Here is a 22,905-nt window from a genome sequence, read left to right as displayed (position 1 = left end):
AGTTACGTCATCTCGACCGAACTTTCAAATAATAATAATAAAATTATCGAACTTAATCACGCAATATATATATATATATATAACTAAAAAATAAAAATAAAAAACAAAAAGAATCTTCCACAGTCAAAAGGTGGCATTGTTTTTCCTTTAGTAGTTAAATTTTGTAGTGTAAACACTTTCTTGCTTTCTTATGGATAGTAAAAGAGATGGGTTTGAATTGGGCACCGAATCAATTATCAACAATGCCCTTTATCTTCTTTCAAACTGCCCAATCAACCCATTATCTTTGGAGAAAATTTATGCATTTTTTCCGGTCACAAATTTAACCTAAGGCTCGAGAAAGATGTAAAGAACGTGGAGCATGAAGTGCAATTAGATCCATTTTGAAGACGGGTAACTAGTCATTCTTTTATACCACAATCATAGTGACAGCAATGAATATGTATTCATTTTTGTTGAGGTTAGAAGTTTAAATTCTTGTTAAAAAAAAAACATTAATAATAGCTATACTCGAAGAAAGATATTGAATTTCAACTACTTTAGGTAAAAAGGGGAACCGGTATGATGAATTGGAAGGGGAAGGTTTGGGTTTAGGGTTTTGGAAGAAGGGTTGAGTAAAGTTGAAGAAAATTAATTAAGGGATCCATGGCGTAATCATAGGAACAACAACGACAGCTCTTCTTTTTGTAACAGTTTGTGTTGGCTTTTCATTGATGAGGGAGGGGAAGAAACTCTTTGACTTTTAGCTTTATTTGTATTTGAATTCAAAACTCTACTTTTTTAACTTTGAAAATAAAGCCAAGTTTGGTGGATAAGGATTGCACCACGGACTTTGGGCTTTGGGCCTTCTATGCGGATTAATAATTTGTCTAGTCTGGACCGGGCCTGAGTAACATGGGCCTTGCTTTGACAAAATGGAAACGGTAGACCCACTTGTCCACCAATGAATCCTCATGATTTGGGCTTGGTTGAAGCCCAATAGACGAGGTTAACAGACAAATTTGGTCTTGTTATTTCTTAATCTTAAATTCGACCAATGAATATAATTTAATCTAAAAAAATCAGCTTGGCTTAATTTGTCATATTTTTTTTTGGTCAGATTCTCCTTCCGATTTCAACGTCCGTTTGCGTAATTCTCAAATAGTCTCATAATTAGAAAGTATAAATATTGATCGGATTGTATGATTTTCAGTTAATTTTTAATCTCTTAATTTTTGGTCGAACCTACAAGATCCTATCCAAAAAATGGTTGAACAGCGAACGACATCTTGAGTTAAATGATTTTATAATTTAAATCCAGATGAATATGACCTCATGTTAATATTTGTGCTCTCATTAATGTCCAAAGTCCCATGCATTCATTATTAGGAATAACAAGACTCACACTTTGTTGATGCAAAAAAAAGTTCCCTTAATACCCATCACGCAAACATCATGCCAAAAATTTCCAGTAGCTAAAATTTTAGGTCATTTATCATTCTATAAACCGTACTAAATAACCCTAATCCGGATATTCCCTACACACCCTTCCTACGTAAACAATAACAAAATATTTCCTCTACATCCTTTTGTGCTAACCATTAACAAATGACAAAATATGCTATCGTTACTTAGACCATTGTCTAATAATGTAGGGACATAAATGTCTTTCCAGTTGGTTGGTAAAGAGGGGTATAAATATCTTTTCACCTTTTTAATGAGGTTAAAAGAACCAGCATTTTGAAAATTAGCCCATTTTCATGAATGGAAACTAAAATGACCTATTTTTTGGAACTTGACAGAAAGGTTGCCCAAAAGATAATTTCTGGAAGTTTCTAAAGGTTTTTGCTCAATCGAACAATCCGAGCTTCTAATGCGCGAAATCCCACCTCGATTCTTGCAGAACATCATCGCCAGAAAGGAGGAGGAGGTTCTGGAGAGGGAAAGTGAAGGGGGGCAATGGGAATCGACTATTACAAGGTTTTACAAGTTGATCGGAATGCCAAAGATGATGATTTGAAGAAGGCTTACAGGAAGCTCGCTATGAAATGGCATCCTGATAAGAACCCAAATAACAAGAAAGAAGCGGAGGCTAAATTTAAGCAGATCTCTGAAGCTTATGAGGTTCGTCTTTCGTCGCTTATCCGAATAATAATCCAATGACTTTGTGTAGATCGATCTATCAGATTCTTAGACTCGACGGCGTTGAAATTTCATGGGGTTTGGTTGTTATGTCTTATCTTGAATGTCAATACCAATGGAATTCCTTCCTCTTCTTGTTTTTGTCTAATTCGCTGGATATCTCGATTACCTTATGTTAGATTTGGTTCTGTTTCAATGTTGAATTTAGGTTCTTAGCGACCCACAGAAGAAAGAAATCTATGATCAATATGGTGAAGAGGGTTTAAAGGGTCAGGTGCCGCCGCCTGATGCTGGTGGTCCTGGTGGAGCTTCCTTCTTTTCCACCGGCGACCGGTCATCAACATTTAGATTCAATCCGCGAAATGCTGAAGATATTTATGCGGAATTTTTTGGGTCTTCGAACCCGTTTGGAGGAATGGGAGGGGGACCAAGGTTTTCAAGTAGCATTTTTGGTGATGATATATTTACGTCTTTTAGAGAAGGTGGGGGAGGATCCATGAGCCAAGCTGCTTCTCGTAAAGCTCCTCCAATTGAGAACAAATTGCCTTGTAGCCTTGAAGATTTGTACAAAGGAACTACCAAGAAAATGAAAATATCTCGAGAAGTTTCAGACACGAGCGGGTAATCATCTTTCTTTGCTGTAGTTCTACAGATTTGATTGCATTCCCTTGCGTGCTCAAACTTGGCTTCAATAGCTTCCATTAACTTGACTTCAGCTTTTGAAGAGTTTAAAAAGTATTGTTAGATTATCAAAATGGCTGCTCCTTTTCATTTTCCTAAATGGAATGTTGTTTGATAATGCATGTTTGTGTGGATATGCAATGTGTGGTCTTCAGCTTTAAGAATGCTACCATTTACTCTGGGATTGTTGCCATTCATCCTCTTGAATATTTGCTCTTGTGGGATGAGTTTGGCTGGTTGTCTGTTACCCTTGTGAACAGGTAAATTCATGTTTCCTGCTATGTAGGAAAAATGGTTTTTGTTTGGTGGATTTCATGGATTAAATGTTCATTTTAAGCTGCATGTTCCCCCTCTGCTCCGCTGTATATACACTCATCCATCATATACACTCATCCATCGCCCTCTCGCTCTCTCTCGTGCGTTTTGTATGTACAGGAAGATTGTAACAGTGGAAGAGATCTTAACAATTGACATAAAACCAGGTTGGAAGAAAGGAACAAAGATCACATTTCCCGAGAAAGGGAACGAGCAGCCTAATGTAATACCTGCAGATCTTGTTTTCATCATCGACGAGAAGCCACACAGTGTGTTCTCTCGCGATGGAAACGACCTAATTGTCACGCAAAAGATATCATTGGCCGAGGCGTTGACTGGTTACACTGTCCATCTCACCACCTTGGATGGGAGAAGTCTAACGATCCCAATCAACAATGTGGTAAATCCAAGCTACGAGGAGGTCGTCCCAAGAGAAGGAATGCCTATGCAGAAAGATTCAACAAAGAAGGGGAACTTGAGAATTAAATTTAGCATCAAGTTCCCTTCAAGGCTGACTACCGAGCAGAAGGCTGGGATCAAGAAACTCTTGGGTCAGTAATATTATGATTTGTTGGCTTGGTTTTTCTGTAATCAACTCAAGAACCACTCATTGCGAATACAGTGGGTCCATCTTGTTTTTTGTATTTAAGCAACTTTTTTGTTCGTAAATATGTCTCCTTAGGGCAACTCCAAATTAATTCTTTACCTGAAATAAGTGAATGCTGGAGAGATCTGATTATGGAGATTCTGAACTTCTGTAGAACTATTTTAGTTATCTCATATCATACCTATTGAAAAGAGGGCGATGTACATTCATTGTGGCGGTGACAATAAAGCTATTAAAATGACAAAGTCTGTTCTTTTGTTAGAAAACGTACATGTTCTTATTAATCATCAGCTTCAGCTTGCAAGATGAACAGGATGGTATTGTACAATGACACTGCATCAGTCCTTAGGTGGGCTATCCACTTCCCATTGAGAACGTGGGCAAAACAGGGGATGTTCCAACACTTCCATTTTCAGGATTGTGCCACTGCCTTTAAATCCAACAAAGAACACAAATCCTGTTTCAGTTACTGTAATCTGAGGAGGCGGATTGCAATTCCATATTATCCTCTAAATTCCTGTTACTTTCTTCATTGTACTCCCCATCCGTATAGTGTTCAACGTAAAGATCTCGTTCCTCGTCCATGACATTACCCCTCCCTCCATCAGAAAGATCATACTCTTTGTATTCTTTGTCCATGGTATTACCCCTCTCTCCAGCAGAGAGATCATCCTCTCTGTCTTCATCCATTTTGTAACTTCGGCTAGTCGGTAGATAGCCAGCTTGCCAAGATCGAGCACGGTCATCTACCAGCATATCATCGTATTCAACTCTACCACTGTTATCAATGGAAATCAACCTATCAGAACTATTTGGACTTCCATCACTTCGTTGCAGCATCCTTATGTTCTGATCATCATTCCATTCATGACTGTTGTCCAGAGATAATTTTGATGTTTCATTGATAGTTTCTTCAGGATGACCTCCCTCAGAGCCAAACTTGATCTTCCTTCCTGATTTTTGCCTGCTTCTAGCACTCCGACGACCGCGCCTAAATCCTCCCTGTTCTTCCATTTGTCCGTCCTCCCACATTAGCACCTGCCTTAATATTTTTCGGTTGTTTCGGTTGTTGCCAGTACTCTTATCAGATACAGGCCTCATGCTATTGGTTCTTTTATGTGATTTTCCACCTCTGATACGTCCATGTCCTCTTTTGCTATCTAGTTGTCCATAATCAGAGCTTGAGGGTCCAACCCCGCCATATATCAAGTTTGCTTCTTTGACATGCTCATTTGAAATTACAGCAGTTGCAGAATCTGATAAGGGCTAAAAAAAATGAAAGAATGATGTCAGATCAGAACTATATCAAACATACTAAGAATGAGTATTTACTCGTACTACCAATGAATTTAGCATTAGGAGAATAATAAGCCATGTCAAGGTACTACAAGTACTGTTGCAGGTTTGGACGACGTGAACATGTTCCAACAAGTTCTAAACACATTTGGGGCACACGGCCTGTAACGGCCAAAGCCTATAGCTAGCAGATATTGTCTTTTTTGGGCTCTCTCTTTTGAGGGGACCTCAAGGTTCTAAAACATGTCTACTAGAAAGAGGTTTCTACACTCTTATAAGGAATGTGGGATCTCACACGGTCACAAGTTGTGTAGCTTGTTAACTCGGTAATTGCTTCCCTATCTTGTATAAATGTAAATGTGAATGAAAAAACTCGACCCACAAAGTTGCAAAACATGTATATAAAATAGTATTCCCTCTTACATCCTTCTAGTAACCACATTCAGATTTGTAAGTCTCAACGTATTCACGTTGTCCTGTGTCCATCCTTCTTAGAGAGGGACAATACTTTCTACCTCTATATCTCAATGAAGTTAAGAACGCACAATGACAAAAGCAGTCTATTTGATTTAGTCTAAATTCAGGACATGAACATGAAAGACTCACTTTTATGTCCATTGACCCCTGAGCTTGAGACTCAGCTTTCTGCTGCAGAATGTAAGAGAGGGAAGCTTCGAATTCCAAAAGCCTCAAGGCCACAGCAGCCGTTGTAAGTGGTATCCATGGAAGAACTGGTACTGTTTCAGGGAAAGAACTATGACAAGTGTAACTTCCTGTTGGGTTGAAACAAGCCAACAATTCATAGGTGGTCTCATAGTTAGACCACATAAAGTCTCGCTTAATGCCATTCTCCAACAGAGTCAGAATCTGAAAGCAAGGATGTTAGGAAACAAATGCAAAAGATTAGCTAAAGAAATACGGGGAAAATCCCTTCAAGTATAGAACCAACCAACAAATATCAGAACCAAGACATCCGGAAAATGAATACCATAACTAATAGTATAAAATGGAGGGGTGCCCAAGTAGGAGTCATATTGGTCCTGTTCCAATGAGTCCCAATGAACAAGGAGCGAACCGTCACTCTTGTAGCATACACATACTCTCGAGATTGTTGAACTTCCTTACATCTTATAGTTGTGGTATAACGAAATAGTGCGTCATCTAACATAATGATTCGAGTGGGGGCGGGCACAGATGAAAAAGGGAAAAGGTGATCAAGTGCATTTAGATATTAACCTGAAGAACGTCCTCAGCAGAGGATGAAGACAGAAGTTTCGAACTCCAAGTTTTTCTTTCGAAATCTGTCCAGGATGGTTGAAAAGCTTCCCCTGGAATGGAAACCTATGCGCCAGATAAGAAAAACGACAGTAGCACCATAAATGACAGTCAATATAAATAGTTGAAGCTACACTACAACTGAAGGGAACTCACCTCAATCAAAGTCAACAGCATCTTAAGTAATCTAATCCTCAAGGGGGAAGATGAACACCAAGATAGACCAATGTTCTCTATACGTTGGACCATGTGTTCAGGAAAATATAAGATGGAAGAACGGCAATGGTGGAAATTTTCAGAATAAATGAATTGATAAAGATCTCAAATACCTAGTAATTGTGTGCCCTGCTTCTTTCCATGTTTGTTAGCGGATAGAACTGAAAGACTGAAGCACTCTCTCCTCATCCAGCTCTCGAAATCAAGGTATCTCTTTAATGATTCAGTCGTATCTGAACCAGTTTCTTCAGCCTCACTTCTGAAGGATGTTGAACTTTCAAATCCATCATGGTTATCTGCATATACAGTATTACTAGGACCATTATTATGAGCATTGCAATGCTGGCCAGCAGCATCTTCACCCGTCCTCTGGCTATCTTGCAGTATATTCCCCCTAGTAGCTGTTTTAAAAGATTTTTCTAATTTTTGTAGCATGAGATGCAAATGAGATTCCCTGATCCCACGGACATCCAAAGAAGCTAAGAGAGCATCAAATCCCTGCATGGACATCCAACAGTTCGATAAAAATCAACAAGCAGAGAACCTTAGCCACGCTTGCAATCTTCGATAGATATGATGAACAATGGATCGTTACATCTGAATTTATAGTTAATTGGGATCATCCTAATGAGACTTTTTTTTTTTTTGGGGATGATATCGGACAATGCAGCAGCTAGTGAAATTTTGCTTCACATTCACTTGAATTTTAGTTAAGAGTGATGCATCAAAACTTTAGTTAAAGCATTAGTTATGTTACATGTAAGAATTTGACATATAATACCTTAGCAGAATCGATAAGCCTCCAAGACCCATTATGCAACTCAACAAAAATTCTGCCATTACCAGGCTCATTTCGAGAAGCAGATGAAGTAAATTGCCAGTATCGATTACGCCTTCGATCCTGACCAAGAGGTAAAGACCTATACACATACATCTCTTCTGCTTTGTGTCCAATATAAGATTTCACTTGTGACCTTGACTTTTCAACCGCTACTACTGAATGTTGAAGCTGTGAATTATCTGCCTCAACAAGTACATCTTGCACTTGCAGTCCTTCCGAGGGGCAATTATTATGTGAACTATGACAGTCCTCTTGCTGAAAACCAGTGTCTAATGGTCCTTCTCTATTTTCTTCCCCAATATTTAGAATTGCACTGAGCCTTGTTGCATCCAATGACGACATAGTTTTAAATTCAGACTTGTTTCCCACACTCGAAGAGTCATGGATCTGCAAGACGTACTCTTCTTTGACACGTCGCTTGTCAATTTGCGCCTCTGCCAACATTTGCTTCTTCAAACTATTTGCAGCCTCTAGACGCTCCTGTAAAACATGGAATCTATAAGATGAAAGAAACAAAAGGACTGAAGGCGTTTTTATCAAGTTATGTCGAAAGTGCAGTAGAGACATACTTCAAGGACGGTTCGCATTGAGTTTCCTTCAAGTGCCACTCCAATTAATGAACATAGTGCATTAAGTCGCTCCTCAACGCTAAGATCAGAATACTCTCCCTCAGTAAGACCCTGGACCCAAGGTTCACCATGATCACCTTCATCAGAAGTTGAATCTTCTTGATATTGACCAATGCAAATTCCAGAAATATAAATAGGTTGTTCAATGGGAGGACTTTCTTCCCCCTTTACCCTACCTTTGATGTCCAAGATAGCTGTATAAGGACCACCATTCGCCATACCGACTTTACAAATATCACTAATCTCATTACATCCATTTCCACTTGCAACAGAAGTCATTTCATCTAGAGGGCATACTTCAGGACTTTGATGTTGTTTTGTTAAATTTCCTCCAGTGCCCAAATCATGAACTTCAGCATCCTCAGGAACATCAACTTCTGAGCCATCATCTCTTTCAGCATCGTCCCCATCCAAAATCCCGCTTTTGAATGTGCGAATTCTCTCCCTTGCAGTAGAAAGTATGGCATCTGCATCGCCAGGGTCTTTCCTATAGGGAGAGCGGACACAATACGTTGAAGGAGCAGTCCTTTCAAATAATTTTGAGTCTCTAGACAATGCAGCAGCAATAGATGCTTCAGGTGTCCTGCTTGTTGTAAGATCCCGAAGTCCAGATTTCTTGAAAAGAAACGGCAAATTAGTAGCGTAAACATTAGAAAGGATAAAGTTCAGACGTTTAATTTTGACCAAGTACCTGAATTTTATTTGCAACTTCAACAATATTAAGACCTTTGCTTCCTTCAAGAGAAAGAACATGGAAAGCTGCAAATTTTACAGTTCCAGGAGTCAATCGATGCCTAGATTTGCGTTGATTGGAGAATCCCCTTTCTTGCATTATAGCAACAGCTTTTTCTGCAGCCAAACCATTGCGTAAATTTGAAATGATGTCTGCAACATCATTACCCTGCTTCACAAGGAGCAAGAGAAAATAGAAATAGGAACCCTTTTTAATAAAAAAAAAAAATAACAGTATTCTTTTTCACCTGATAAGAGATCATATGTTAAACAGAGACAATAAAAGAAAACAAAGCCTAGTCAGCAGCTTCCACATTCTTCAAAGCCGGACAAAAGAATTTCACCTCATTTTCATCATGATGTGCTGGTTCAGCATTCCCCCCTTTCCTCTGTTGAGGACCAAACCCGCCTGATAAGGCCAACTGTCTAAGTATCTCAGGCCATGTTAAAGGATTTAAATGTTGCTGCCAGCTGCATATGTCAAAACCCCAAGCATATGCCTGATATAGAGTGCCAACAACGCAACTTGATGGTGAACAAAGAACCATATTAGAAACATGGATAAACTTTAAGAGTAGTAATAACCACCAAGGAGCCTCACCCCTTCAACTATTCGCAGATGGCCACCTCCAGGGTTGGCACCACTACTCTGATTGAATCCTAGACCTATAGAGGAGGTTCTAGCAACATCCTCAACATCCTTTATGATGCATTTCAGAACAGCAATGTGTACTTCACCTAATAACCTCGAGTCCTGAAATATTGTAGGGCAATAAATGATGAGTATCACAAGGCAGATTCAAAAGTCCGGTTATAGATAAAGAGAGTTTTAAGACAAGAACTTACGTGATCATGAAAAGCTTGAAGAAACTCATCAAGAGTAAAAGGCCAAAGGCCAAGAACATCAGCAAAAGTAACCAAGAACTTCCACGCCTAGAAATACACATAACAGTTCAGCATTCATATAATAGATCATTTTCGAACAGTTTCTTCAATGGCAATATATGCCTCCCAGCCAGAGGGAACAGAATACTCTCATCAATTATGAAGTATAAATTCCACTCTCAATCAATGCTAAAAGAATGAAAACAAATAGAACACCTAATAAATCTTACCATGAGAAGGTTTCCCACATTCGCTTCAGATTCAATCCAAGGATGATCTGGAAAAGGCCTTCTCATTTGCACAGATTCAGGTGGAAAGTTTGGCCGCATACCTACATGTAACTTATGTCAATAGCTAAGTTGCTGAATAATGAAAAGAAGTTGAAAAATGGTCACTACGTGCAAGGGAAAGAACATTCTTGATAGTCAATGAATTTAAACAACCAAGGAAGTTAATAGAAACATGAACCTTTAAATAACTCCAGATTTTCTAAAGTTTCTTGATCAAGAGACATTATTGAAGGTAATCCCTTGCTTGACACAGCTAACTCCATGAGTTCCAGGCGTTCATCCTCAGCAAGTTCTGTTGATTCCTTAGCCATCTGGCGAGCAGCGGCCCTCTGATTGGCAGCTTTAAGCCTTGCTGCTTCTCTTTCCCTGCGCAGTGCTTCTTTCTGTCTAATTCTCTCAGCCTAAATATATATACATTTTGGGGAAGTAAATCACTTAATTAATAAAACAAGAAGAATACAATTAGCTATGGGCCACCAAACTGACTCTAATGGACTCTCTATGCAAGAACTTCTCTCTCCTCAACATTTCACGCCTTTGCTCCCTTAGGCATCTTTCTTCCTCCTTTTGCTTCTCACGCAACAGTCTTTCTTCTTCCCTTCGCCTTTCTCGGTCATGCCTTTCCATTTCTTTCCTTATCTGCTCTTCTCTCTAGAGAGAGAGAGAGAGAGAGGGAAAAAAAAGGATGAGTTTCCACAAGAAACATGTAAGGCATAATTCACAAAAGATAAATATAAGACCTTTCTCCTCAGAGCATCTTGTTTCTCTAGTTCTTTCTGCATCTTTTTCTCATGAGCTTCAACTTCCCGTGCTATTCTGGCCTCATCATTCTTGTAGAAACAAATACAGAAATAAATTTTCATTTGTAAAAACTATAAAACTATAACATCTTCACTATACCTTGCTCTTCTTTTCAATCCATACAACATTGTTTCCACGAACGACCCTCTTATCAGATAGAACGGATGTAAATTCTGGATGAGAAGTTGAGTGAGTGCCATATAGAGGATTCATAGAAATATTTACAAGAGAACTCCTGCATAAACTATTATCATGCTCGCCCATGGAAGATAATAAGTTGTGGCTCCGTCTGCTTTGCTGAGCAACTATATTCAGGTTGGGCATCTGAACTTGAGAACAATAGCTGGAGGACATTTGTTCATGTCCATGCAAAAATGAGTGTCCAGAAGCCATCGGCAGAGTCCTGCTGATACTATGAACATTTGCATGAGTACCATACTGGTAAGATGAGGTATCTCTCTCGCGTTCATCAGATTTTGCAGTTGGCTGTTCTGGAAGAAACTGGTATTCGTGCAGAGTTCTCCCAGACATCTGATGATGCTATGAAATAAAAAGGACAAAGGAAAGACACCGTTTTAGCTTCATTTCAGAGCAAAAGAGTGATAATATGTGAATGAAAGAAGGAAGACTGACCTCAATCTGCTCTATATCTCTTTGCTTACTACCCTCAAAAAACTGTCCGGTTTTCTTCTCATCATCACTGACAGCAGTGACTCCTATAGCAACATGAAACACTCACTCAAGTGTCTGAAAACAATAGTATTTACTTGCAAAAACACAAACAGCAGTAAACACAACGACCCTTAAACAGATTATCCAAAATTCCTAAAGAACAACTGAAATCATGGGTTGTTTGTACAAATAATCAATCTTACCTATCGGTGCCCCGAATGCCCCTGGTGGCAGAGGGTCAAACTCCATGCCAAGAATTGGTCCATCCTCCCTCAAAGCTTCTCCTAGCTGAGCCTCTACTAAAGCAATGGCCCGAAGCTCTGCAATAGACTGCTGCGACTCATAGAACTTGTTCATTGAAGGTAAGTTAAGGCCAATCCTCGCAACAGCCACTCCAGGCCTCACGTCCACTGGATGAGCATAGGCATTTGACCCTTTCCCCAATCCTGAAGTGCTCTCATTCTTCTCACCACTTCCCCCAACTGGGTTCACATCTGCAGCTACCGTCATGGTTGGAGAAGGCATCCTTGGTTGCTTAACTGGTGGCGGCTTCCGGTCTTTCAACCTCCGGTGACAGAACCACATCTGTAATTGCCTATCCGACAATCCCAGCTTCACCGACAACTCAGCTCGTAGTGCTTCCGATGGATAAGGCTCCACTACATCAACATCAAAACAAATGCAATTCACTATAAACTCAACAAAGGAACAACCACCATTCGTTCATTCCACAAAGAAAAGAAGTTATAACAAAGAAACCACACACCCATATAAGCCTTCTCAAGAATTTCCAATTGCGAAGCAGTCTTCATTTTCCTTTTGGTCTTCGTCGCCTCCACAGGTGGTGGTGGCTTCTTCTCTCCCTCAGAACTAACCTCCATTGTCAACAAGACAAAGCTCCAATCCTCACCCAACCCACCCAGAAAGCCCAAAATAACAAAACAGCCAAACCCAAGTTACCACCACACAATACTCAATCTCTCACCCATTAAATTCATTTCATACCCGAAAAAGGAAAAATCCCAGAGAATCACGGCAAGTGCAAACAAAAGAGAAAAAGAAGAGGGTAGAGGAAGCAGAGAGCTACATATCTTTTGGTGATCTTAAAGCATTCTCTCCCATTAAAGAATAATGGAATTAGGTTTTGACGGAAGGTTTCGTTCCATCAAGAGTGATAGATAGACGTCTCTCTCTCTCTCTAGGGAGAATCAAAACAAGAGAAGCAAGTGTGACTGAGATGTGGGCATGACTGGAAACGAACAAAAAATGGAAAAGAAAAAAAGGAAAAAAGGGAAACAGAACCCAAAATCAAACAGTAGTGAAAGCATAGGAAGCAGCAGTAGCAGTAGCAGTAGCAGAAGAGGCAGTGGCGAGTCAGAAAAAATTTCTCGCCATTGAAATTGATGTTGGAACTGAGATGAATAAAAATATAATAAGCGAACCCAGTTTGATTTAAGGATTAAATACAGAGAAGAAGAAGAAGGAAAACAAAAACATTTGCCATTGCAATGCCTGTGATGAACCCAGCTCTCTGTGATCACAGTCATATTTTATTTTTGTTTTTCTTTTCTTTTTTAATTTTAGTAAGAATTAAAGTGGGAATCGATGGGGTTTAGGATTTTAAATGCTGGGGTTTTAGAGGATTCTTCTTTTTTTTTTTTTTTTGGATTTGGAAGAAGGGGATTGGTGGTATTTTGTTGTCAGATCAGATGCGACGTTAAGCACAATCTTTTGGGTGAGAGATCTTCCCCTCCTCTACTCTCTCTCTCTCTCTCTCAACTTCTTGTTGGGCTTTGGGTGTCCTTTAAGCCCATTATGCTTGTTTCTTAACAAAATTCTCTATTCATGTGTTTGGCAGAAATTATTTATTTATTAATTTCCAATAAACTATTCCATTGAAAACTTCAATTAGGTTACGTTACTTCAGAAATGGTAACATCCTTGACACAAGAAGAAGGGTTACAGATCTCTCCATTTTTTTAATAATACCGAGTTTAACATGTTAGAACCAAATCTTCGTCATGTAAAACCTGTTTTATTTAGATCGGAAAAATGGTACATTTTATAAAACCTTGTGCTATGGCTCGAATTCATAGTCAATCCTATTTACGATAGGAGCAGTTGACAATTGAATCCAATTTTGCACATTATAAAAAAATAATAATAATATAAAAAAATAAGTGTTTCACAGAAATTATTTATTTATTAATTTCCAATACACTTTTCCATTGAAAACTTAAATAAGGTTGTATAATACTCTCGAAATAGAACAGAGATTTAACTCCAGTTCCTTCAGAAATGGTAAGATCTTTGGCACAAGAAGGTTTTCCAATTTCTCTGTTTTTTTAATAATACTGAGTTTAACATGTTCTAGACAAATCTTCTTCATGTAAAACCAACTTTATTTAGATCAGAAAAATCGTACAATTTTATAAAACCGTGTGCTATGGCTCGAATCCGTAGTCAATCTTATTTACGATAGGAGTAGTTGAAAATTGAATCCAATTTTACACATTATTTTCATTTTTGAATCAGTAATGTGTGAGAAGGACTCTTCGAATAGAGGCTGATATGGTTGAATACATTTTCATTTAAGGCGAGTATTCACGTAGACAAAGCTAATTCGAAATTGTCGCATGACTAATAGTTTTAGATAAATCAAAATCAAAACTTAAAACAAAAAAATAATGTCAGGAAGTTCTTATCAATTTTACATAGAAAATTATGCTACCTTGTTGATTACAGAGAATAACTAGATGTATATAACAAATATTGTTTCCTAAATCCGAACCTATCTACAATTAAAAATGAAAAAATGATAGGGAAGTGCATAATGAGGTTACTCTAGGTTACAAAACTGACTCAAATACAAATTGCTTTAAGTGAAAGATTAATCATTCCAAAAAACAGAATACATTCAAATATAAACAAAAAAAAAATAACAAAGATTAAGTAGCACAACTATGAAAAACAGAATACATTCAAATATAAACAAAAAAAAAATAACAAAGATTAAGTAGCACAACTATGAAAAACAAGATCGCCCAAGAGTTGAATTCAATTCTAAGATTAACCATTCCAAAAAACAGAATACATTCAAATATAAACAAAAAAAAAATAACAAAGAATTCTAAGATTAACCATTCCAAAAAACAGAATACATTCAAATATAAACAAAAAAAAAATAACAAAGATTAAGTAGCACAACTATGAAAAACAAGATCGCCCAAGAGTTGAATTCAATTCTAAGATTAGCCATTCCAAAAAACAGAATACATTCAAATATAAACAAAAAAAAATAACGAAGATTAAGTAGCACAACTATGAAAAACAAGATCGCCCAAGAGTTGAATTCAATTCTAAGATTAACCATTCCAAAAAACAGAATACATTCAAATATAAACAAAAAAAAAATAATGAAGATTAAGTAGCACAACTATGAAAAACAAGATCGCCCCAGAGTTGAATTCAATTCTAAGATTAACCATTTCAAAAAAAACAGAATACATTCAAATATAAACAAAAAAAAAATAACAAAGATTTAAGTAGCACAACTATGAAAAACAAGATCGCCCCAGAGTTGAAAATCCTAATAACCAAAGAATCACTAAACAAAATTTAGAAATGAGATATGAAAATTAAACAAATTAGAAGAATTATTGTAATATATATAAAAATCATAAGCATAGGAGTCTTTCCATACTAAACGGAACATGGAACATCCAGACACATCAAAAGCAATCAGAATTTGAAACCACAAACATAAAAGATTTTTAATCAAAATAAACCAAATAAAAGAAAAAGGGGAAAAAAATGAAAATCAACCACCTCAAATTTAATACTAAATGGGACGGCATCAAGAAAGACGAAATCTACTGAGATTACAAATATATATAAAAAAATAATAATAAATAATAAAAAATAATAAAAAAATAATAAAAAAAAATCAAACAAAAGCCACAAAAAGAGAGAAATAGGAAACACTCACAAACATTTAGAATGAAAATACAATATTTACAAAAATTCACAATAAATTTACGAAAAAAAGAGAGAGCATGAAAAAAGTAAACAATTGAACTGACCAAACGCTATTGAAATTCTAGAACAAAAAACTCGTAAACAAAAGTCCCAAGAATAAAAATATGATTGACAAATCAAACAACATACAAAGAGCAAAAAGATAAAATGAAATCAAACACTTCAAATTGAAGATACTAAACGTCTCGTAACAAGTAACAATATTCAAACAACAAATAATTACAAAGATTTTGAATCAAAATACAATGTAATCAACCTATCAAATGTAACAAAAATATCACAAATAATCAAAATTCAAACAAACATCTACAAACATTTTCAATATGTCAATATCTTACCTTAAAATATATAAAATGCAATACATAAGAGATAAAAAATGAACTTTTAACATAAAAATCCAGTGATGAATGAAAAGAGAATAAGAGACCGTGCTCACTCAATAAGATCCTTCTAATTCACGTCTCTGTACTGTGGCGACTACTATAAGCTCTCTGGACGAAATTTCTCCAATGCCCATAACCCTGTGATAATTTGAAAGTTTTGAAACAAGTCAAGAAAACGAAGCAAAAATGGGAATTAATTGAGTGACGAAATGTAGCGGTTGCTATGTAAAACTAATACTTTTTTTAAATAAGAATTCAAGTTAAAGCTCTATGTACCTGCAGTCCACTGCCCTCGTTGGGAGTTAAAAAAAATTTCTTTTTCATCTCCTCATCTGCCCCTCTTTTACCTGACTCCATCCTCTCTTAGTTTGAACCCATGACGTTGTCATATTGATTTACTGTAACATTTCAATATGTCAATATCTAAACTTAAAATATATAGAATGTGATGCATAAGGGATATATAATGAACTGTTAACATAAAAATCCAGTGATAAATGCAAAGTGAATAAGAGAAGGTACTCACTCAATAAGATCCTTCTAATTCACGTCTCTGTACTATGGCGACTACTATAAGCTCTCTGGACGAAATTGCTCCAATGCCCATAACCCTGCGATAATTTGAAAGTTTTGATACAAGTCAACAAAAAGAAGCAAAAATGGGAATTAACTGAGTGACCAAAATGTAGCGGTTGGTATGTAAAACTAATACTTTTTTTAAAAAAGAAAAGAATTCAAGTTATAGCTCTATGTACCTGCCGTACACTGCCTCGTTGGGAGTTAAAACTATTTTCTCTTTCATCTCCTCATCTGCCCCTCTTTTAACTGACTTCATCCTCTCCTAGTTTGAACCCATGACGTTGTCATATTGATTTGCTGCAACATTTTCAATATGTCAATATCTTACCTTAAAATATATAAAATGCAATACATAAGAGATATAAAATGAATTTTTAATATAAAAATCCAGTGATGAATGAAAAGAGAATAAGAGACCGTGCTCACTCAATAAGATCCTTCTAATTCACGTCTCTGTACTGTGGTGACTACTATAAGCTCTCTGGACGAAATTGCTCCAATGCCCATAACCCTGTGATAATTTGAAAGTTTTGATACAAGTCAAGAAAACGAAGCAAAAATGGAAATTAACTGAGTGACGAAATGTAGCGGTTGGTATGTAAAACTAATACTTTTTTTAAATAAGAATTCAAGTTAAAGCTCTATGTACCTGCAGTCCACTGCCCTCGATAGTAGTTAAAACTTTGTTCTTTTTCATCTCCTCATTTGTCCCTCTTTTACCTGACTCCATCCTCTCTTAGTTCGAACCCATGACGTTGTCATATTGACTTACTGCAACATTTTCAATATGTCAATATCTAAACTTAAATATATAGAATGTGATGCATAAGGGATATATAATGAACTTTTAACATAAAAATCCAGTGATAAATGCAAAGTGAATAAGAGAAGGTACTCACTCAATAAGATCCTTCTAATTCACGTCTCTGTACTGTGGTGACTACTATAAGCTCTCTGGACGAAATTTCTCCAACGGCCATAACCCTGTGATAATTTGAAAGTTTTGATACAAGTCAAGAAAAAGAAGCAAAAATGGGAATTAACTAAGTGACGAAACGTAGCAGTTGGTATGTAAAACTAATACTTTTTTAAAAAAAGAATTCAAGTTAAAACTCTATGTACCTGCAGTCCACTGCCTCGTTGGGAGTTAAAACTATTTTCTCTTTCATCTCCTCATCTGCCCCTCTTTTAACCGACGTCATCCGCTCCTAGTTTGAACCCATGACGTTGTCATATTGATTTGCTGCAACATTTTCAATATGTCAATATCTTACCTTAAAATATATAAAATGCAATACATAAGAGATATAAAATGAATTTTTAACATAAAAATCCAGTGATGAATGAAAAGAGAATAAGAGACCATGCTCACTCAATAAGATCCTTCTAATTCACATCTCTGTACTGTGGCAACTACTATAAGCTCTCTGGACGAAATTGCTCCAATGCCCAAAACCCTGTGATAATTTGAAAGTTTTGATACAAGTCAAGAAAAAGAAACAAAAATGGGAATTAACTAAGTGTCAAAACGTAGCAGTTGGTATGTAAAACTAATACTTTTTTTAAAAAAGAATTCAAGTTAAAACTCTATGTACCTGCAGTCCACTGCCTCGTTGGGAGTTAAAACTTTTTTCTTTTTCATCAACTCATCTGCCCCTCTTTTACATGTCTCCATCCTCTCCTAGTTTGAACCCATGACATTGTCATATTGATTTGCTGCAACATGTTTAATGTGTCAATATCTTACTTTAAAATATATAAAATGCAATACATAAGGGATATAAAATGAACTTTTAACATAAAATCCAGTGATGAATGAAAAGTGAACAAGAGACACTACTCACACAATAAGATCCACCTCATTCACGTCTTTGTGCTATGGCGACTACTGTAAGCTCTCTCGTCGAAATTGCTCCAATGCCCGTAACCCAGTGAACTTTGAAAGTTTTGATAGAAGTCAAGAAAAGGAAGAAAAAATGAGAATGTACTGAGTGACAAAAAGATATCTTTTTTATCTCATCTTCCCCTCCTTTACCTGACTCCATCATTTTCTAGCTAAGACTGTACTAGTTTGAACCCACGACGTTGTCATATTGATTTGCTGCAACATTTTCAATATGTCAATCATCTTACCTTTAAAATATAGAATGCAAATAAGGGATATAAAATTTACTTTTAACATAAAATTCTATGGAGGAATGCAAAGTGAATAAGAGACACTACTCACTCAATAAGATCCTTGTTCACGTCTATGTGCTATGTTGACTACAGTAAGCTCTCTCCAATGCCCGTAACCCTGTAATAATGTAAAACTTTCAAATGTGAGAAAGGAAGCAAAAATGTGAGAAAAAAAAAATATTTTGTAGTTGGTGGGATGTAAAACTTATCATAAAGCTGCCTTTATTTTCCGTACCAACATTTACATCCCTGAGAGAAAAATCTTATGGAATGTACATACTGTGAACATAGTCTACTGCAAAAATTCCAAGCAAGCATATTAATACAAAAGAAACAAAAAGAAACGAAAATCAACAGTTTTAAGGTATATCAAGGGATAAGACAAAACTCACAATTTAATAAAAGGGATGTATTAATTAATAAATATACCCATAAAATAAATATATAAATAATACAAAATAAACAGAATTAGGAGAAAAAATTAAAAAAAAAAAAAAACTGAAAAATAGCACATTTGTAGTAGTAAAGTTTAATATCTAAAAAAGCCAACTAAAATTCCAGCCCAACAAAACAAGTCACGAGAGGAGAAATAAGATCAATTAAATAAATGACATATATAACAATAAAAGAGGAAAAAGGAAACCTAAAAGTACAAATTTTATGTCTAATTTAAAATATAAAGATAGATAAAAAAACAAGAATAAAATATAATAGTGAAATAACATCATGCAAACAAATCACAAAAATTTAAAGCAAACAATCACAAAAATTTAAAGCAAACAATCACAAAAATTTGGGAGCAAAACCATCAATATCTAAACAAACAATAACGAAATATTATGTTGAGAAAAAAAATTAGAAACAAAAGATAGAGTAGAGACCATCTTACTAATCGTAATCGTATAGATCAAAGAACTCAAAAACAAAAATCACAAGGATAAGTGATTCCCACAAGGAATCAAAACACTAAATGGGATCGTCCCACGCAAAAATATCACAAGTAATCAAATTTGTACAAACAAGCACAAAAATTTAAAATCAAAATACATAATCAAAACAAAACCACAACAAATTTATAAAATTAAAGAACAAAAATCACAAGAGCACAAAAATCAAAAAACAAACCACATTTCAAATTCTCTAAACAAAATTGTACCAAGTAGAAGCATCATAATAACAAAAAATTCAAACAAACAATGTCAAAAATTTTAAATCTAAATACATAAAAAAAGAAACCACAATAAATCAAAAAACTCACAAATAGAAGTCACAATAAAGAGAAATAATATCAACAAAAACGGGGACCATACCGAACACTTCAAATTCAAATTCAATACAAAACGGGACGACACCATACAAAAACATCACAAACATTCAAGATTCAAACAAACAACCACAAAAATATAAAATCAAAATACAAATATCAAAACAAACTACAATAAAAAGAAAAGAAATATTAAAGAGAATAGCAAAACATTGAATTAATAAAACTTTAGATTACAGATTAAAGAACTTACAGACAAAAAGTCACGAGCACAGGAAGCAAAAAACCAACAATATTTCAAATTCAAAACTAAACAAAACTTTCCTGAGCAAAAGCATCGCAATCGATCAAAATTCAAACAAACAAAGTCAAAAATTAAAATGAAAATACATAAAAAGGAAGCCACATTAAATTTATAATCTATAATCTAAAAGGGAAAAAAATGGAAGGGGAAAAGAAAATAATCAAACATTCAACTAACGAAACTCCGCTCAGATTATAAATCAAAGAACTCACAAACAAAAGTCACAAGAGAGAAATAATATTCAACAAAACGGGACCATACCAAGCACTTCAAATTCAAATTCAATACTAAACGGAACCACACCAAACAAAAACATCACAATCATTCAAGATTCAAACATAAACAATCACAAAAATTTAGAATCAAAATACAAACATAAAATTTAGACTCAAAATACAAACATCAAAACAAACCACAATACATTAATAAAATGAAAAGAGAAAAAGAGAAAAAGAGTAGCAAACCATTGAAGATTTCAGATTAAAAAATTCACAAAGAAAAGTAAAAGTAACCAATATGCACAGAAAGAAAAATGAAGAAAAAAAAACAAACACTTCACAACAATGAAAAAAAGTAATAACAAGCAATGCGTGTGTAACGCAATAAGTACTTAAGCAGCCAGACAACTAAAATGTGGTCACTAAACACTAAGGGCCAAGAAAATATTTAGAACTAAAATGGCCTTACAACCGGAAGAACTTAATTCTTTCATTTTCCTGAAACCAGAGAGAAAATTTCAGTCAAGGAAGAAAATCTTGATGAAAACTTTAAAATATATAGTCAGTTAGCTTCCACATTCTTTAAAGGTGGGCAAAAGAATTTCACCTCATTTTCATCATGATGATATGCTTGGTTCAGCATTCTCTCGTTCCCCTATTGAGGACCAAACCCTCCTGATAAGGCTAACAGTCTAAGTAAACTTAGGCCATGTTAAAGGATTTAAATGTTGCTACCAGCTGCATAGGTCAAAACCCCAAGCTTCTGCCTGAAATAGAGTGCCAACAACGTAACTTGATGGTGAACAAAGAACCAGATTAGAAACATGAATAAACTTTAAGAGCAGTAATAACCACCAAGCAGCCTCACCCCTTCCGCTATTCGCAGATGGCCACCTCCAGACCTGTAGAGGAGGTTCTAGCAACATCCTCAATATCCTTTATGACAGATTTCAGAACAGCCATGTGTACTTCACCCAATAACCTTGAGTCCTGAAATATTGTAGGGTACTAAATGATAAGTATCACAAGGCAGATTCAAAAGTGAGGTTATAGATAAAGAAAATTTGAAGACAAGAACTTACATGATCATGAAAAGCTTGAAGAAACTCATCAAGAGTAAAAGACCGAAGGCCAAGAACATCAACGAAAGTAACCAAGAACTTCCACGCCTAGAAATACACATAACAGTTCAGCATTCATATAATAGATCATTCTGGAACCGCTTCTTCAATGACAATATATGCCCCCAGCCAGAGGGAACACAGAAAACTCACATCAATTATAAAATATTTTTCCAAAAAATTTTAATCATTATTTAAAATAAAGGTAAGCTACAAGTTTGCAACGCAGGAATTGCGTTTCAATTTCGACAAAGCAATATCAACTTCGTTGCAAATACTTTCTCTAGTAAGTTAACTTCAAAATAAAATAATTACAAAAAAAAGGTACAGTAACTTAGTTTGGCAGCAAAAGTCTCGCAAATTCGGAGAACAAATAGAACACCTAATAAACCTTACCAGGAGAAGTTTCGGACATTCGCTTCAGATTCAGTCCAAGGATGATTTGGAAAAGGCCTCTTCATTCACTCCAAGTTTGGCCACATATCTACATGTAATTTGTGTCAATAGTTGGTGAGAAAAGAGAACTGAGGACCTTCATTTATTTGACTTTGGACACTCATTAGAACAGGGAGAGGGACAGACCTTGGCCAAGGAGGAGTTGGCGCGAGGAGAGGGAGTTGGCGAAGGAGAAGAGGGAGTGCTTCGAAAGTTAACCGACGGTCTTTCTTTGAACGACAGAATGACGTTAGGGCGTATTTATAGAAATAATTTCAGTATTTTTTTTTTTCCTTCAATAATTTCAGAATGACGTTAGGGTTCATTTATGGAAATAATTTCAGTCTTTTTTTTTTTTTTCTTCAATAATTTCAGAATGACATTAGGGTTTATTTATGGAAATAATTTCAGTATTTTTTTTTTCCTTTAATAATTTCAGAATAACGTTAGGGTGTAAAAGCCCAAAGTGTCCAAAACCCACAGCTCAACTTGTTGGGCTTTGGATTGGACTTGGCTTTCTTTTAGGCTTTAGGTGTCCAAGTCCATTTTGCTTGTTTCTAATTATCTTCTTATTTTTTAATTTTCTTTTTTATGTGTTCGACAGACATTTTTTTCCTCTTATTTATTTATTTTTTCTTTCCAATAAAATTTTTAATTGATAAATTTCAATCTCCAATATAATTTAGATGGAAGAAAAGGAAAACATCAAGTTTAACCTTAAATAGACCATTTAAACGGAATGTGCCATTCTTGGAAGTGAAAAAATATGTGTCTTAGTCGGTTTGGTTGAGTGTAGAATTGGTGAACTTTCTTAATCAAGAAATACTCTCCGTTGGTATGAGACATGGGAGCTATGCTCAAAGTGGACAATATCATACCATTGTGGAGAGTCGTGTTCATCTAACATGGTATCAGAGTCATGTTTTCAACTTAGTCGTGCCAATAGATTGGTAAATCCTCAAATATCGAACAAATAACTCCAAAAGAACAGGTCGAAGGCAATAAAAAATGACTAAGGGTAGAC

At 35.8% G+C, this 22,905-nt stretch overlaps 2 protein-coding genes across 14 annotated transcripts; one reads left to right on the top strand and one right to left on the bottom strand.

Moving 5' to 3' along the window:
- Nucleotides 1-1,727: 1,727 nt before the first annotated feature.
- LOC111455488 (dnaJ homolog subfamily B member 1-like) lies at nucleotides 1,728-16,420 on the top strand. 2 transcript variants are annotated; one of them, XR_002712602.1, is made up of 4 exons: nucleotides 1,728-2,103; nucleotides 2,330-2,742; nucleotides 3,238-3,741; nucleotides 16,403-16,420. XR_002712602.1 is itself a non-coding variant. In XM_023097206.1 (3 exons), exons 1-3 carry the CDS (start codon nucleotides 1,939-1,941, stop codon nucleotides 3,674-3,676), a joined length of 1,017 nt encoding a protein of 338 aa, XP_022952974.1. In that variant the 5' UTR covers nucleotides 1,728-1,938; the 3' UTR covers nucleotides 3,677-3,929. The 2 variants fall into 2 exon arrangements, 1 of the variants encoding a protein (XP_022952974.1); XM_023097206.1 differs by lacking the exon at nucleotides 16,403-16,420 and having other exon boundaries at nucleotides 3,238-3,929.
- On the bottom strand, nucleotides 3,875-22,123 carry LOC111455486 (homeobox-DDT domain protein RLT2-like). Of its 12 annotated transcripts, XM_023097203.1 has the most exons (21): nucleotides 12,128-12,995; nucleotides 11,565-12,020; nucleotides 11,323-11,405; nucleotides 10,789-11,229; nucleotides 10,629-10,718; nucleotides 10,375-10,539; nucleotides 10,067-10,289; nucleotides 9,829-9,929; nucleotides 9,560-9,646; nucleotides 9,315-9,467; nucleotides 9,058-9,213; nucleotides 8,673-8,885; nucleotides 8,158-8,596; nucleotides 7,922-8,058; nucleotides 7,293-7,832; nucleotides 6,625-7,009; nucleotides 6,452-6,528; nucleotides 6,257-6,361; nucleotides 5,627-5,887; nucleotides 4,129-4,990; nucleotides 3,875-4,086 (listed from the first exon to the last, which is right to left on the bottom strand). In XM_023097203.1, exons 1-20 carry the CDS (start codon nucleotides 12,240-12,242, stop codon nucleotides 4,187-4,189), a joined length of 5,031 nt encoding a protein of 1,676 aa, XP_022952971.1. In that variant the 5' UTR covers nucleotides 12,243-12,995; the 3' UTR covers nucleotides 3,875-4,086; nucleotides 4,129-4,186. The 12 variants fall into 12 exon arrangements, 3 of the variants coding, with proteins under 3 accessions (XP_022952971.1, XP_022952970.1, XP_022952972.1); XM_023097202.1 differs by having other exon boundaries at nucleotides 7,922-8,596; XM_023097204.1 differs by lacking the exons at nucleotides 3,875-4,086; nucleotides 4,129-4,990 and adding an exon at nucleotides 6,009-6,181 and having other exon boundaries at nucleotides 5,825-5,887; nucleotides 7,922-8,596; nucleotides 12,128-12,999.
- Nucleotides 22,124-22,905: the final 782 nt, after the last annotated feature.

This window comes from Cucurbita moschata, unplaced genomic scaffold (genome assembly GCF_002738365.1).
Source record: "Cucurbita moschata cultivar Rifu unplaced genomic scaffold, Cmos_1.0 Cmo_Scf00017, whole genome shotgun sequence".
Taxonomy (NCBI): Eukaryota; Viridiplantae; Streptophyta; class Magnoliopsida; order Cucurbitales; family Cucurbitaceae; genus Cucurbita; species Cucurbita moschata.
The sequence above is the reverse complement of the archived record's forward strand: the minus strand, read 5'-3'. Positions and strand labels throughout refer to the sequence as shown.

Bases quoted from the DNA above. Each gene is read 5' to 3' on its own strand.
- LOC111455488 (XM_023097206.1), top strand. From the start codon at position 1,939: ATGGGAATCGACTATTACAAGGTTTTACAAGTTGATCGGAATGCCAAA. The intron at 2,104-2,329 runs GTTCGTCTTTCG...TGTTGAATTTAG, and splicing joins AGATCTCTGAAGCTTATGAG to GTTCTTAGCGACCCACAGAA. The intron at 2,743-3,237 runs GTAATCATCTTT...TTGTATGTACAG, and splicing joins GAAGTTTCAGACACGAGCGG to GAAGATTGTAACAGTGGAAG.
- LOC111455486 (XM_023097202.1), bottom strand. From the start codon at position 12,242: ATGGAGGTTAGTTCTGAGGGAGAGAAGAAGCCACCACCACCTGTGGAG. The intron at 12,021-12,127 runs GTGTGTGGTTTC...ATGTTGATGTAG, and splicing joins TCTTGAGAAGGCTTATATGG to TGGAGCCTTATCCATCGGAA. The intron at 4,991-5,626 runs GTGAGTCTTTCA...CATTTTTTTTAG, and splicing joins AGGGGTCAATGGACATAAAA to CCCTTATCAGATTCTGCAAC.